This window comes from Myxine glutinosa, chromosome 11 (assembly GCF_964187855.1).
Source record: "Myxine glutinosa chromosome 11, kmMyxGlut1.1, whole genome shotgun sequence".
Lineage (NCBI taxonomy): Eukaryota > Metazoa > Chordata > Myxini > Myxiniformes > Myxinidae > Myxine > Myxine glutinosa.
The window spans coordinates 58,746,461-58,762,337 of record NC_136271.1 but is presented as its reverse complement, the minus strand read 5'-3'; the positions used below and the strand labels follow the sequence as shown (position 1 = coordinate 58,762,337).

General features: G+C 43.9%; 1 protein-coding gene across 4 annotated transcripts in view; it reads right to left on the bottom strand.

The window, feature by feature from the left end:
* Positions 1–15,877, bottom strand: part of GCLC (glutamate-cysteine ligase catalytic subunit) — a 126,824-nt gene that overhangs the window by 58,211 nt on the left and 52,736 nt on the right. Inside the window, exons 2-5 of one of the 4 annotated variants that reach the window (XM_078786705.1) lie at positions 12,678–12,944; positions 10,748–10,861; positions 1,623–1,681; positions 16–146 (exon numbers count right to left, since the gene is read on the bottom strand). In XM_078786705.1, the coding sequence (XP_078642831.1) occupies positions 16–146; positions 1,623–1,681; positions 10,748–10,861; positions 12,678–12,853 (480 nt within the window). In that variant the 5' untranslated portion in view covers positions 12,854–12,944. Of the gene's footprint in view, positions 1–15; positions 147–1,622; positions 1,682–10,747; positions 10,862–12,677; positions 12,945–15,877 lie in introns of those variants that run through there. The other 3 variants (XM_078786704.1, XM_078786706.1, XM_078786707.1) reach the window with 3 other exon arrangements.

Sequence of the window (15,877 nt, the reverse complement as noted above, 5' to 3'; positions counted from 1 at the left end):
TTGGTTTAAACGTACCTGGAGACAACAGTTCCCCATCCCAAAACCCATGTCATCCATGTAAATGTGGTCAGGAAGAGCAGCACGAGAGGAGGCCTCGTCGGAAAACGTCTCCACGAAGGGTGATGGGGTGTTCTTATCCCGGAAAACTAAAAAAAAAAACAAAAAAAATAAATAGGGGCAATACCCCTGGCAGTCACCTGGTAGAATAAACAGTATACTGCACTAACTAAAGGCATTTAAAACCAATTTCAATGGTTGCATCGAAGACAGGACAGCATGAAGAATCATACTAACATAATCACAAGATGATAAACAAACAAACAAAAAAAAACTATTTTGGGGGCAACCTACCTACACCCCCCCCCCCCCTTCCCTAACCCCATATACCTCCTAAGACCCCAATTCTTCTAATGCCTTGAACAAACATTGGTACATCATGGGTGATTAAGGTTGTGGTGAGGTTTCATCGAAATTGCATGTGTAGTTTCTGAGAAGAAAGCAAATACCTATTTTGGGGGGCAACTTCCTCCCCCCCCCCCCCCCATAGACCCCTAAAGGGGCAGATTTTTTTAAATGCCGTGAACAAACTTTGGTACATCACCGGTGGTGAAGGTTGTGGTCAAGTTTCATCAAAATTGTGTGTGTAGTTTCAGAAAAGAAAGCAAATACCTATTTTGGGGGGGTCAAACATCGACCCATTTTGACCCCACATAGCCCCCTTTAGACTGATTTACTTCGTGCCGTGAACAAACTTCGGTACATCATGGGTGATGAAGGTTGTGGTCAAGTTTCATCGAAATAGTTTTTGTAGTTTCAGAGGAAAAAGCAAAATCCTATTTTGGGGGGTCAAACCTGGATCCACTTTGACCCCGGTAAACCCCTTTAGACCCTGATTTATTTTTAATGCCGTGAACAAACTTTAGTCACAACACAACAAATATCATTTGTGCCAAATTTGGTCGCAATCCCATCAATGGTTTCAGAAAAGAAGTTTGAAGTGTTTACGGACTGACAGACGGACTGACAGACAGACAGACAGACAGACAGACAGACAGACAGACAGACACAGACAGACTGACTGACTGACGTGCCATCGCATAAGCTCCCCTGTACTTCATTCCAGGTGAGCCAACAAGCAAACAATCCTGCAACAGCTAACCCTGAAAGCACAAAAACAAAGTGGTGGTGGTGGGTGAGAGGATGAGGGAGTTTGAACGCATATAAAAAAGTGAATTGAGTGAATGACATAACTGAATGGATAATGAAACACCAAAAAAACAACAAACACCCAAAGATAGATCATGAAAACTACAAATAAATAACTGTTCTGCATTTTTACCTTACCAGAAAATAAAAGGGACTATAATATCATGAGGCCATTCACTCAATCATGCCTACACTATATCAACACCACATTCGTTCAATCCACTGGTTTATCGATCTTATGAGGCTCCTTTATGGAGACCATCTCTTCCACAATGCAAGCCAAAAGTCGTAAAAATATCTTACGCAGGAATAGAGTGCAATCAGGCGAATTCAATCCAAAAAATTGACCAGTGTAAAAATTTACTATAAAGACAAGTTACTCTGAAGTGGCAGAGTGCAGTACTTTCATTACTCACTGGGTACATTTATGGCAATCTTTTCGCCACGACGGTATTGGATGTTAGCCCTCAAAGTGCTGGAATGAAACAAGCAAATCCGTGAACACTTCCAGAATGAAACACAGAAAAAGAAAACAATGATTCCATTACTCCATGGAGCACAGCTAGAAATGATCGATACATGCACTCATTCTGGGATGGTAAAAAATCCCACGGTAGCTTTTATAAGTTGCAAAAGTCACAATAACAATTCACAAGAGCGAAGTTGATGGCGCACCATCACAAATCCCCATGCTTTACACCGAAAGCAAAGTTGAAAGATGGCAAAAAGTTCCACCAGGAATGAAGTTTCATTAAAGAATGTATTACAATGTCCCCAAAATTGCATTTTTTTGGTATTTGACCACACCTCGCAGCAGCAGGGTGTGGGTCCATAAATTATGTTGCTCTCCCACATTCTTGCTATCTATCTATAATTCCACTAATCTCTGTGTGTATGTTTGTTTGTACGTTTGTTTGTTTGTTTGTATGTCTGTGACCGCTGTTTCTCGACAACCACGGGTCCGATATACTTTAAACTTGCCAGGTATATTGCTGGGGACCCGAGGATGTGCCTTTTCAAGGTTTCATATTAATCGGACAAGTACTTACCGAGCTATGTCCAAAAAACGATTCAACCAATCAGAGAGCAGCGAGCTATCGCGTGTGCCGAACGTGGCGAACACACTCTGCCTCGGACGGCACATTTGAGAGCGTATTCATTTATTTCACGTTGGCAAACTATGTTGCCGCTATGTTGGCGTTAAACTATGTTTTAAAACTAATTAAAACCATTTCATGTAAATAGAGGGGGGGGATTGTCACTGTACTCGCAAGCCGTTCGCCGTTCGCTTTGGCGTTGCGAATGGACCAAAACATTTCATGGACCAAACCATTTCATGTAAAGCGTTCGCCGTTCGCTTTGGCGTTGCGAATGGACCAAAACATTTCATGGACCAAACCATTTCATGTAAATAGAGGGGGGGGGATTGTCACCGTACTCGCACCCACGTACCCACGTACCCACGTACGGGCATTGCACCCACGTACGGGCATGCCCTAGTAATCACAATGTCGTGAATACAAATTAATGGAATGAAGTGGTGTATGGTTCATGATTCCATGATAAGTGGTGTACTGTACTAACAACTACGGAAGTAAGGAATTAGCCTCGGTTTTTTGATAGCATGTTATTAACCCAACCCTTGTGAGGTATATAGATTAAAGTAGATCTTCCCTCAATTCTGTCAGTAAAACCTACCTCACGGGTGTCGGGATTCCTCCAAATTTCTTTGTTTAATGTTGTAAGCAGCATTAGCGACTGTTTAAAAAGCTAATCATATGTGTTTGTGGTTTGTTTTACAATCATACGTGTTTATTTTACAAGCCCAGTTAGACTTCTGGTCTTGCTTTTCTATTCGCGGCCGTGTTCCACGAAATTGCGTCGTGTCTATGAGGTCTGCTAATGCCTTCCTGCCACACCGAAGCGATGCGCTTCATGAATGGCCGAATCAAACAAATCCACATTCGAGCGGACAACACAGCTTCCCCCATCAAAATATACTTGCATATACCGCCAGTCTCTTCAAATGAGTCTTTTTAAATTAATTTTCTTCTCCCCCAGGGATTCCCAAAAGCCTGGTGTTGGCTTAGCGGTTAGGGTGCCGGCTTGGGATCCTAGGATCCTGGGTTCGAATCCCGATTAATCGCTGAATTAACGCCAGGGGGGTTGACTCAGCCTGTCATCCTTCCGAGGTCGGCAAATTGAGCACCAGTTCACTGGTAATTCCCTGTGTGTCGCAAGGGGCGACTAACAGGGTTGGTGGCAGGAAGGGCATCCGGCCATAAAACATTGCTTCAAAAAGGGGACTATGGTGCCAAAAAAAGGCCAACACCCACTCTGTGGAAAAAATGGCCTCAAAAGGTGGTTCCCACATTCTTGCTATGTGGTGATCATAACTCCCAAGTTGGTGAATTTCTGCACAAGATAGCATGATGGACGGACAGACAAACAAACAGACAGATCCTATTTCAATACCCCCCTGTCCTCTGCCCTTCCCCCTTCTCCCCGGTTTATAAAAAAAAAACAAGAGTGGGAATAACAACCAGATGGGCCTCGATGGGGACACTCAAGGAGCCGCATGGGCCTCTGACGAGGACATTCACATGGTTATCTCACAACTCAAGCCTTTTGTTGTTTTATCGTGCACCGTTAATAATTAAATGGCGCCAACGTGTAAAACGAGAGACAAAAGTAATTCTTTTCATTGCATTTATTCGCTGGTTTAAAGGAGCTGCATAATGATTTAGAAAAGAAGCATCCACAAATTACAAAGGAAAACAATTTAAGAAATTGATAGAGGAGGAATGGTGTGGGTGAAGGGGAAGGTTTAATTTGCTTCAACACAGCAGGAGACTTCATCTTAATCCGATTTATATTTATTTTACATGTTTATTCAATTGTGATGTGTTTATCTTTTGGCTGCCTCTGACCTTCCTCAATGTTTTCTCAAAGCACAGGAACTTAACCCCCTTATTAGTTTCACCTCAATAGGATGCGAGATTATTGCAATGCCGCTGTATGTCTGTCTGTCTGTAGCTGTGTCCGCGTCTATATATTTTCGCTTTTAAAATTGTTTTCTCTGCAACTACTTGTCCGATCGATGCAAAACTTTAAACATCGGAGGGACTCCCCACGGAAAATATTTTATTGCTAACTCTGACAGCATATGTCACATGGTATGGCAGTCATATTGGATTAAAGGGAAAAAAAATTGGAGATAGTTTATTCTGAAACCGCTCAATTAAAAAAAAATTGAAACTTGGCACGTCATCAACTCCCCACAGGGTATATAGGATGATAACAATGTCGTTATCAGTGAAGTCGTATTCAAGCAATAATTGGTTGAATTGAAATTCTTGTCCAAAAAAATCTGAAACTTCATACATCTTCATACAAAAAACATGACCCGATGTGAGCGAACAATTAAATTTATGACATTCATAGCCCATGCCAAGCAACTGTGACATAATAGAGGGCATGGATAATACGGGTATACAGACCATTATAGCAATGGGCCATAATAGTGGCATGCTCATTTAACAATGACAATTTTTGTTAACAATGCTCAGTTAACAATGACAAGTGGCATGCTCAGTTAACAATTTTTGCTCAGAATGAATGCACGAGGTGAGACTATGCGATCTACGAGTGCTGTTCTAGGTTGTATTGCAGGATCGCACAAACCGGTGACAATTCCCACCATTACAATACAGGCCACTTATGAGTCCTTCCAATTTTCCATCCACAAATTTGGTTTGCAGAAGTGTTACGTGCTCCTCCCCAACCCCCTGGTCACGGTGTACCTCCGAGCCCCGAGAGGAGCCACGGCAGAAAAATATGTTATTCTGTGTCAAAAAATCAACATGGAAACCACACCAATGGTTATTAACAAACAAATATTGTATTAAAAATCACACAAGAATAACAATACAACAATGATAGCAATCAACAATACAATCAACACATCTTATGATGGTTCCATCAGCTCGGGTAAGATAACACTGTGCTCCAAGTGATTGAAAAAGAACACTCCCCAATGTCTCTATAACTCAAAGGTGATCCCCTCCAGCGAGTGTCAGAGCGAGATCAAATTGAAACCCGAACCCCATTCAGATGACGGGCCCGGTCACACTGCCAAAACAGCTCACAGGCGTAGGCAGCCGAAGCGGCATAAAAGTCACGTGGTCCAAAACCATGTCAGGCAAACTCACGGAGGAATGGGAAATCCCAAGGCCCTCCAGATATGAACGTTCACTGTTCAGTCGGCGAAGCACAAATTAATCTTCAAACTCCGCGTTGCGCACACACATCCCCGACAGACGGCAGGATGGTGAAAAAACTGACGCGTAGCAAAGACCTTTTGTGATGAACAAAGCGCGAGGGTCAAAATGGCCGACGGCTCGTACTTGAGTCGAAACGACCCGGCGAGGATTCTTCGGAATCGCAACGCCCAAACCTGACCACGCAGGTTTATCAATCCCAGCGATAACACCTATCGCAGGAATTCCTTTCAAGGAAACTCAAAGTTCATTCGCGACTTTCGTTCGACAACGCTCGCTACGGAGCTTGAAACAACTCGCTTCTTGTGCGACCTCACTCACCACGCTCTCGCGTTCTTCCTCCTCTTCCTACTCCTCTTCTCGTCGTCATCCGGTTCCCGATCCGGTTTCCGGTTGCATTTAAAGTTAACCCTTTTACATTGTGATAATACTAATGGCCATTTCACTTAAACAATGATAATAAATAATACATAGAACCAGAAGTGTGTCAAGTGGATGAAAACCACAACAGCGGAAGTGATGAATCCATAACACTTCCCCCCCCTCAAGAAAGAAAGTTTGAACACAGCGAGAACTTTCTTTGCAGGCAAACTCTTTAAACAAACAAAAGTAAACTCACAACCCAAATCATCAATTCTCGTGAGCAACAACAATCAATATTTCCCAAAAAATAAAGCAACAAAACTTCAAACAACTTACAGATATTTCCCAAAGTTAATTCACTCTGGACAAAGCATCAGCAACGACATTGTCCCTGCCCTTTACATGTTCAATCCCAGTTGGACTCCTGTAAAGCCAAACTCCATCTCATCAACCTCTGAATTTTATTTTTAGATTCGGTTGAATGAAGGTTAAGGGGTTGATCAAAAATCAAAAATCAAGCAAATCGATAGCACTTTTTCCGGGAGGCCGAGCTGAGAACCAGGTTTCATGGTGATTGGGTGGTGAGGCCTGTAAGTATTGACTACATGGACGCCTTTAGGAACATGGAGTTCACGGTTAATCCGTGTAGGAAAGTTCACTACATGGACGCCTTTCGGAACGTGGAGTTCACGGTTAATCCGTGTAGGAAGGTTCACTACATGGACGCCTTTAGGAACGTGGCGTTCACGGTTAGTCCGTGTAGGAATCTCGGCTCGGCTGCTCCGCAGCATTCAGTGCTTCAACTCTTCCTAACTTTCATAATAATCACGGTTGGACCGCTTGTCGCTGTAGTCTCGTGAATAGCGGTCTCCTTCTTGGCCACTACCCTGATAATCATTCCTTTGGGAGCTGCCGTAACTCTGGGAGCCTCCATAATAATATCGATTGCGGCCACCACCAAAACTACTACTCCGTTGTCCTCCTCTGTAGCCCCCCCCCCCGACACCTATGAAATGCCTTCTCTACTGTTATGGTCCGACCCTCCAACTCCTTGCCATTCAGATCCTTTTCGGCATCTCTGGCGTCCTTTGTTTTTTCAAACGTGACAAAGCCAAACCCTCTTGACTTTTGTGTCTCCCTGTCTTTTATCAGCAGCACTTCCAAAAGCGGGCCATATTTGCCAAAGACAGAGGCCAGAACATCTTTCCTTGTTTTGAAGTTCAGTCCACCTCCAAAGAGCTTGCCAACATTGCCTCCATCCCTGACTTGTGTAGTGTTACTTTCCATACTAGGCTTTTTAACAAACATCGGGTTACCAGAAACTTGACCACCGGCCAAATCATTCCCGATAACAAAAGATACTCCCTCTACAGGAAGAGTGGCTTGTGAACCTACGGTGACCAGTCCTGACACCAAATCAGACTCTAAATGGATGACATGATGTGGAGCTTTAACACAGCCACCAACCCCCTGTAAACGAACACTAACACCAGTTGCCGTCTTCTCTGACAATGGCAAAATGCCTTCAAGCATCAAAGATTGATGTGCTCCTGTGTCCCTCAATACCCTAACCGGTTTCTGGTTAGTCGAGTTTCCATCCAGTGACAGAAACCCCTCTGAAACAAATGGTTGGTAACCCTTTTGAGGGCGATTTCTCACATTTGCCATTGCATTCGGAGTTGTACTAGTCTGACTCTGCTCCTGATTTTGCCTTTCCATAGCATAACATCGGGACATCAAGTGTCCAGGTTTCTTGCAAAAAGCGCAAGTAGGCCCGAAGGAGAAACTCGTGGTTTGCCTCGAGCCCCCCGGAGGATAAGTCCGTCTTGGAACTGTATACCTCTGATCCCTAAGAGTCGCGGTATCAGATCTGTCCTCATCGTCATCTCTAGGCCGCCCTCATGAATCTTCGTTCTCCGCACCGGATGTATCATAACTCTCCGGGCGAACTCTAGGCGAGACTTTAGGTTTGTGGAACCCCATCCTGTCTGTTAAGGCATAGTCATCTGCCATGGTTGCTGCCTCATACAACTTTGGTACTTTCCTTTCCTCCAGATGTACTTTAATGTCCTCGTGGACACACTGTTGGAATTCCTCCACCAGGATCAATTGTCGCAATAGTTCGAAGTCTTTCCCAACCCCTTTTGAATCACACCACCGGTCAAACATGGTTTCTTTCATTCTGGCAAACTCCACATGGGTCTCACTCTCCCTCTTCCTGGCATTCCGGAATTTTTGCCGGTAAGCTTCAGGGACCAATTCATAGGCTTTGAGAATGGTTTTCTTCACTACGTCATAATCTGCACATTGGTCGATCGGTAAAGCCGAATAAATATCTTGAGCTTTACCCACCAGAACACTTTGCACTAATATGGTCCAGGATTCCTCAGGCCATTTTAGCATTCGAGCCACTTTCTCAAAGTGTAAAAAAAACTTGGCTACCTCCTTTTCATTGAAGAGTGGAACCAGCCTCACATGTCTACCAACATCCCAGGTGTTCTGACTAGTTGTCGAACTAGCCGGCATGGATGGTACCTCTCCCCGTTCTCTCATTAACTCCAGCTCTTTGCATTTAATTTCATTCTGAAGCTCCATGTCACGTTCCCTTAACTCCCTTTTGGCTTTTCTCTCCTCTGCTTTTCCCTTTTCTCTTCTCTCTTCGAGTTCTCATTCCTGTTCTGCTCTTCTTTCCTCGAGTTATCTTGCAGCTCTCCTTTCCTCTGCTTTGAACCTTTCATGGCTCTGGAATTGCATCTCCATTTTCCGGAGCTCCACATTTTCTTGTTCCTCGGGAAACCAATCCAAGGCTACCTCTTTCCATGTTCCTTGTCCCACCAGAGATTCTATCACCAATGTCTGCATCTCTGCTTTCTTCATATTATCTCGGACCTCCAAGCTAAAATGTCTGGCCAATATCAAGAGTTCCGATTTTTTTTAACGCTTGGAACTGTGCCTCACTAGGGGACGCCGCAAACTCTCCTGTGTCAAACACCATGATGACTATCCGTTAACACCTGTTAACCTTCACACAAAAATTTTCCAATTTTTGGAAAAATTTGGGAATGTTGGAAAAAATTCCAAATTTGGGCATTCTGGGAATGTTAGGAAATTATTTCCCGGATGAAATTTAAGGAAATTAATCCACAGTATGAGATTTAGGGAATTTAATCAGCAAGGCTGAGCCCCCAATTTCTTCACAGTATGAGCCCCCAATTTCAATCTGGGTCAATCCCGAACGGATGTTATTAGGGAATTTTATCCCGGACGAAGACCCAATTTCGAGCCCACGAGTCAATTGGATGAGCCCCCAATTTCTGTTACGTGCTCCTCCCCGACACCCTGGTCACGGTGTACCTCCGAGCCCCGAGAGGAGCCACGGCAGAAAAATATGTTATTCTGTGTCAAAAGATCAATATGGAAACCACACCAATGGTTATCAACAAACAAATATTGTATTAAAAATCACACAAGAATAACAATACAACAATGATAGCAATCAACAATACAATCAACACATCTTATGATGGTACCATCAGCTAGGGTAAGATAACTCACTGTGCTCCAAGTGATTGAAAAAGAACACTCCCCAATGTCTCTATAACTCAAAGGAGATCCCCTCCAGCGAGTGTCAGAGCGAGATCAAATCGAAACCCGAACCCCGTTCAGATGACGGGCTCACGCTGCTCACACTGCCACTCACACTGCCAAAACAGCTCACAGGCGTAGGCAGCCGAAGCGGCATAAAAAGTCACTTGGTCCAAAACCGTGTCAGGCAAACTCATGGAGGAATGGGAAATCCCAAGGCCCTCCAGATATGAACGTTCACTGTTCAGTCGGCGAAGCGCAAGTTAATCTTCAAACTCCGCGTTGCGCACACACATCCCTGACAGACGGCAGGATGGTGAAAAAACTGACGCGTAGCAAAGACCTTTTGCGATGAACAAAGCGCGAGGGTCAAAATGGCCGACGGCTCGTACTTGAGTCGAAACGACCCGGCGAGGATTCTTCGGAATCGCAACGCCCAAACCTGTCCACGCAGGTTTATCAATCCCAGCGATAACACCTATCGCAGGAATTCCTTTCAAGGAAACTCAAAGTTCACTCACGACTTTCGTTCGACAACGCTCGCTACAGAGCTTGAAACGACTCGCTTCTTGTCTGACCTCACTCGCCACACCCTCGCCTTCTTCCTCCTCTTCCTCCTCCGCTTCTCGTCGTCATCCGGTTCCCGATCCGGTTTCCGGTTGCATTTAAAGTTAACCCTTTTACATTGTGATAATACTAATGGCAATTTCACTTAAACAATGATAATAATAATACATAGAACCAGAAGTGTGTCAAGTGGATGAAAACCACAACAGCGGAAGTGACGAATCCGTAACAAGAAGCAGCAGATTCATTTAACAAAAGGTACTTTGAATTTGTTGAAATAATAATAATTGTAATAAGAATCTAATTTTTTTTTTTTTTTTTTTTTTGCAACCAACACTGCGTAAACGAGCAGTCGAGCGTACGCATGCATGCAAACATATATATATATATATATATATACACACACACACACACACACACACACACACACACACACACACACACACACACACACACACACACACACACACACACACACACACACACACACAGGATCAGTTGAATGTCTCTGTATTTGTGTCTCTGACATTTGTTTTATAATCTCAACTCAATTCAATAAATAACTTTTAAACCAAATAAACCAATTTGAATGTTTGCCTTGAAGGTTCTAACCTGAAAACAAGACTTCACAAAACTTGCTGCAAATTTTATAGTTTATCACAACATTGCAATACAACATCACAACATTGCGATCATCTATTGTTTATGATCCAGATTTATCACCCATGCAGTGCCCCGGAACTGACCCAAAGCGTGGATGAGTGTTGATGACATTGGAAGTGACAAACAGCGACGAGAAGGCGTCAGGACATGCAGCAGGGACTTCACTTTTGGGCCACGTGAAGCCTGGGCAGCCAAATCTGGTGGTAACATATGAATAATTAATAAAATCATACTCTCAAGACTGTTGAGCAAAAGCAATTACACACCCTATACAGTCCATGAACAATGCATCCTCGAATGCAAATGGTACATTAAACACATGGACGGATAAACTCCTATAATTCCCCATAAAGCTGACAAGCCCTTAACAACATATATATTTTTAATCCTCATACCTTGAAGACTCAGGATATTATTTTCATTACAACCTCCCTCAATGGCAACACATCTCCAAACACCAGACTTTGTGCCATAATGGTTAGAGCGGCCGCTTGGAATCTGGGAGATCAGCGGTTCAATTCCATCCCTTTAAAAATCGGATGATTCCGACCTATGACCCTAACGCTCAACCATAGGTCTTCACTTAATGCTCAGAATTTATAGGATAGAACAAGGATAAACGCCGCTGGAAGGTGAGGGCGGATCTTCTACTTAATTACCCCACCGAGAGCGAAGAGAAAGAGAGACGTCATAAAGATGGTGACGCTTTATGACAACATCCACCAAGTTCAGCGGCTGTATCTGTCTAAAGTCAAGTTGTTTCAATATATTTGTCTACACGTGTGTGCGCGATTTATGTTGCAACACTTCAAGCCTTATACGCTGTAGAAAATCAAAATAAAACCTCGCCATCACTAATCACTGCTTGGTAAAGATACCCATATTCAGTTAGGTATAGGGGTTTCTGGACATTGACTGCACAAAGGGATATGACATGGCCATGGTTCATAGGCACATGAATCTCATAATCTAACCACCAGAACAGATTTCTCTTATTTTACACATCACATTTTCTGGTATACATCGTGATTCAAATGTGAAAAGGTTTGGTTGGATTCAACTTCCACAGGCCATCAACAGGGGGGTTACTTTTAACAATTTTTCAAAAAGTCTTGGTTATTCATAATGTCACATAGAAATTACATTTTTCAGTCTCGCTTGACCTCGCAATGTTCATTCCAACGTCGAATTTTAAATTGGAAATGGTGTTGCTTTGAATAGTGAATGCTGTACGAGTCTGCGACACCTCAGTAAAGATTAACGTCATCCTTCACTGATGGTACCATTGTTATTTTGTCTCGTATACGGAGGGAGAACTGAACTCCATGGCTTTGCAAAGCCTGTTAATTCACCCCAGATCCACTTTTATGAAATACCGACTTCTTTCCTGGAAGTCCGAGCTGTATCCCTGTTTTTTTTTTAACCTCTCCCACGCCCCACCCCCACCCCTCTTCCCACGCCTCCTCCCCTCAAGCCCCGTCCATCCCACAGATCTCCTGATGTCCCTGCTCTAAAATGTTGTACTTGTGCTTCCCCCTCTCTCCCCATCTTGTCTCCCACTCCCTTTATTTCGTCTTGTGTCCGTTTGTTTGTTTTTTGTCATAAATGTTAGCTCTGACACGAGGCTCGATCTTGTATACTAAAAAAAAGAAAGAAAAAGAAAAAGAAAAAAAGCCTTGAACAAGAACATGAAACCCCTCCCAAAATCCAGAATTGGAACGACTGGTGGGGAAGGGGTCACCGTGGGGGACATAAATGTTGTTTCCACTCTTCTTCAAAGGGTTATAATGAGCCATCTTAAGCACGAATTATATTCCAATGGCATCAGGAAACTCGCTCACCACTGGAAAAATGTGTCACTAGCTGGGAAGTACACAGAAAACGCCTTCACGGTTAAGGAAACAAAGCTTTTGACACCCCTCTATTGCCTTACTTCATTATCAGAGTGAGGAAATGGAAATGTTTCACATTTAATAAGAAAACAACAAGCATTGGCAGTTCTGAGTGAATAACCTGGGATAGACAGTGATGCTGCTGACAGTTTCATCCTCCTGCAGGACAGACAGCACCTCCTCCCTCCGAAGCCTCATGTTTGCCTCCACGGTGTTCAAGTCGGCCATTGTTCCACCGTACGGTTTGCCCGGCGTTCCCTCGACCATGTGGCGCCCAAACTCTGGATGCCATATCATACGGTGGCTTCGGGTCACCAGAATTAATGCCAAGGGAAGGTAAACATCGGAATAATTCTTATAAGCAACTGTAGCATGCCAGTGAGAATCGCTCAGCTGGACACTTGAACTGGAAGTGCAACCTATGAGATTAGGCTCACGAAAGAGTGAAGTGACAAAGGTTAGAAGGTAATACATTTAGAGAGGCAATGGTAGACACATGGGTAAAGTTAAGCAAGGGGACGAACGGTCTGAATGAAGCAAAATGAGGAACGAAGGAAATATAAAAAAGAAAATGTCAGTAATTGGAGGATTTAAAAGGGAGAGAAGATGAACACACACACACACACACACACACACACACACACACACACACACACACACACACACACACACACACACACACACACACACACACACACACACACACACACGGCTACATGACAGGTAATTTTAAACCTATACTAGAGGTCTCAACATATAATTTTAATTTCATGGCACCACAGCAGACCCCGCTCATGAGAAGGCTGGATGTCTTAATTCTGTTAGCTTCCAAATTTTCTGACCCCCCAATCCCTCCGCTTTCCATACCCACCTACCCAGTCACAACAAAATTCTCCAGGACTCTGTCGTTTGCACCTGGGAAGGTGGAGAAGTTTCTGGCAACCCACGACTGATTCTGCAACTGGACCAGATCGCATCAACTACAGACTTGGCATTTAATATGGAATATTTTTTTTGTGGGGGTGAACTTACTTTTCAAGATGTCTTAGAACCAAAAGTTCATTGGAATTATGTTGAAATTATTCTAGATTTTGTTAATGTGACCTTTAAAAGAAACAAAAACCACATTTGACATTTCGAAACAAATAAATTGATCCTTGAAAGTGATGTAAACTGATATCGAACTCAATTCATGGACAGTACTGTGTTAAACTTCTGTACGTTTTCCAGATGTATCTCTTTATTTTGCACTTTAGCCAAAAATTTTTTTAACAAAAACAAAAGTTAAATTACGACTGGGATTACGGACAGTAAAATTACAGTTCAGTACTTCGTGTAACCCCCACGAGCATTCAGGAGAGCACATACACGTTGAGGCATGCTGTTCACGAGATTTGCCAAGGTTTGGACAGGAATCGCTTGCCATGCAGTGACAATAGCCTGCTGCAATTCACGCAGAGGTCGGCTGCTGGTCCAAGTGGTCGATTTGACGCGTTAATTCTGCCCACAAGTTCTCTATCGGATTCATATCCTGGGACATGGCAGGCCACTCCATATGCTCTACACCACGGTCAGCAAGAAAGTGTTGGATCATGCGAGCACGATGAGGCCGTGCATTGTCATCTTGGAAGACAAAGTTTCCTCGAAACGCTGCACGAGCAAATGGAAGCAATGTTTCTTCCAGAATGGCCCTGTACTTGAACTGGTTCAGGTTTCCATTCAGAACAACGAGGTCAGTTTTGCCCCCTGCATGAAAAGCAGCCCAAACGGTCACCCCACCACCTCCAGCTTGGACTCTTGGCACTATACAATCTTTGTTGTAGGCTTCATGCACTTGTCTGCACACTCGGACACGGCCATCTTGACGACAGACCAGAAATCTAGACTCGTCACAGAAGATCACATGATTCCAGTGTCCTGGCTGCCATTGACGGTGCTCTCTGGCCCACTGTAATCGGTGCTGGCGGTGTTGTCTGGTCAGGCGTGGCTTTCTCAGGGGACGCCTGGCACGATAGCCTGCTTGAACCAATCATTGGTTGACTAGCCTTCTGGATACAGGCACATTTGTCAGTTGCTGCCACTCAGCCCTAAGCCGATTAGCTGACTTGGTATGGCCATTGTGGACTAACCGGTGCAGCTGGCGATCATCCCTCCTTGTGGTTCTGCGGGGACGTCCTAGCCTCGGTATTGGAGTAGGGGACACCCCTCTGAGCATTTCGTTTCGGGATCTTTGACACCTGACCTTGAGTGATGCCATACTGCCGAGCAATAGCACGCTGTTTCATGCCGTAATTTCGTAAAGCCACCACTCCATGACAAACAGCATTGTCGAGTTGACGGACCATCTCCAGAGGAAGCGGCAATAACTTTTGGAGACGTGCAGCAGTTGTTTTCCACTAATACAGAACGCAACAACCCTTGTATACCCGACTGTGAAGCCAATCATCAAATGCACCTGTCCGTACATTTTGCCACGCCACCTGTGATATAATCCTGTTGTTGACTTCTTGCTGCGACAGACAATCAGTGACATGGTTCTTTGAACAAATAAATCACCAAAGTGTAAAAGAAACTCACCAGATTGATATACTGAGTTAAGAAAGTAAACCCAAGTCAAGAAAAAAAATATATTCCATATTAAATGCCAAGTCTGTAATATGTCCTAAAAATCTGCTCTGCTGCTCTTGCCCTTCCTCTTTCTGCTCTATTCACCCAATCATTTGCCCTACGTCATTTCCCATCGACTTGGAAATCAGCCAAAATCACCGCATTCCATAAACAAGATGTAAAACGAATCCCCTTAATTACAGACCTATCAGCTTGCTTCCAACAATCAGCACGGTCAGGGAATCTATCATCGCAGTTGACATAAAATCCTTCCTTTTTCTCCACCAACCTCCTCTCAGATCATCAATTCAGATTCAGACCTGGTTACTCTGCCTTGGACATACTGCTTCGATTCTCGACAATAGACGAAGGTCCTCAATATCAGAAATGAGATCAAGGCCGTCTCTCTGGACATATCACAAGCTTTTGAAATAGTCTGGCATCCGACCTTGCTCTCCAAACTCTCTGCCTATGGCATCCAAAGCCAGTTTCAATCTTGAGATACTGACTTCCACCCACTCTCGTAGCCAACGTGTAGCTCTCAACAGAACCCTTTGCTCTCCTCTCCCTGTCAAGGCTAGAGTACCTCAAGGCAGTGCTCAAGGACCCATCCTATTCCTAATCTTCATCAATGATCGCTCTGACTCTCTGGCAAATCCTCTTTACCTCTTCACTGAAGACTTCACCCTCTCCAATGACATCCCCTATTCTTCA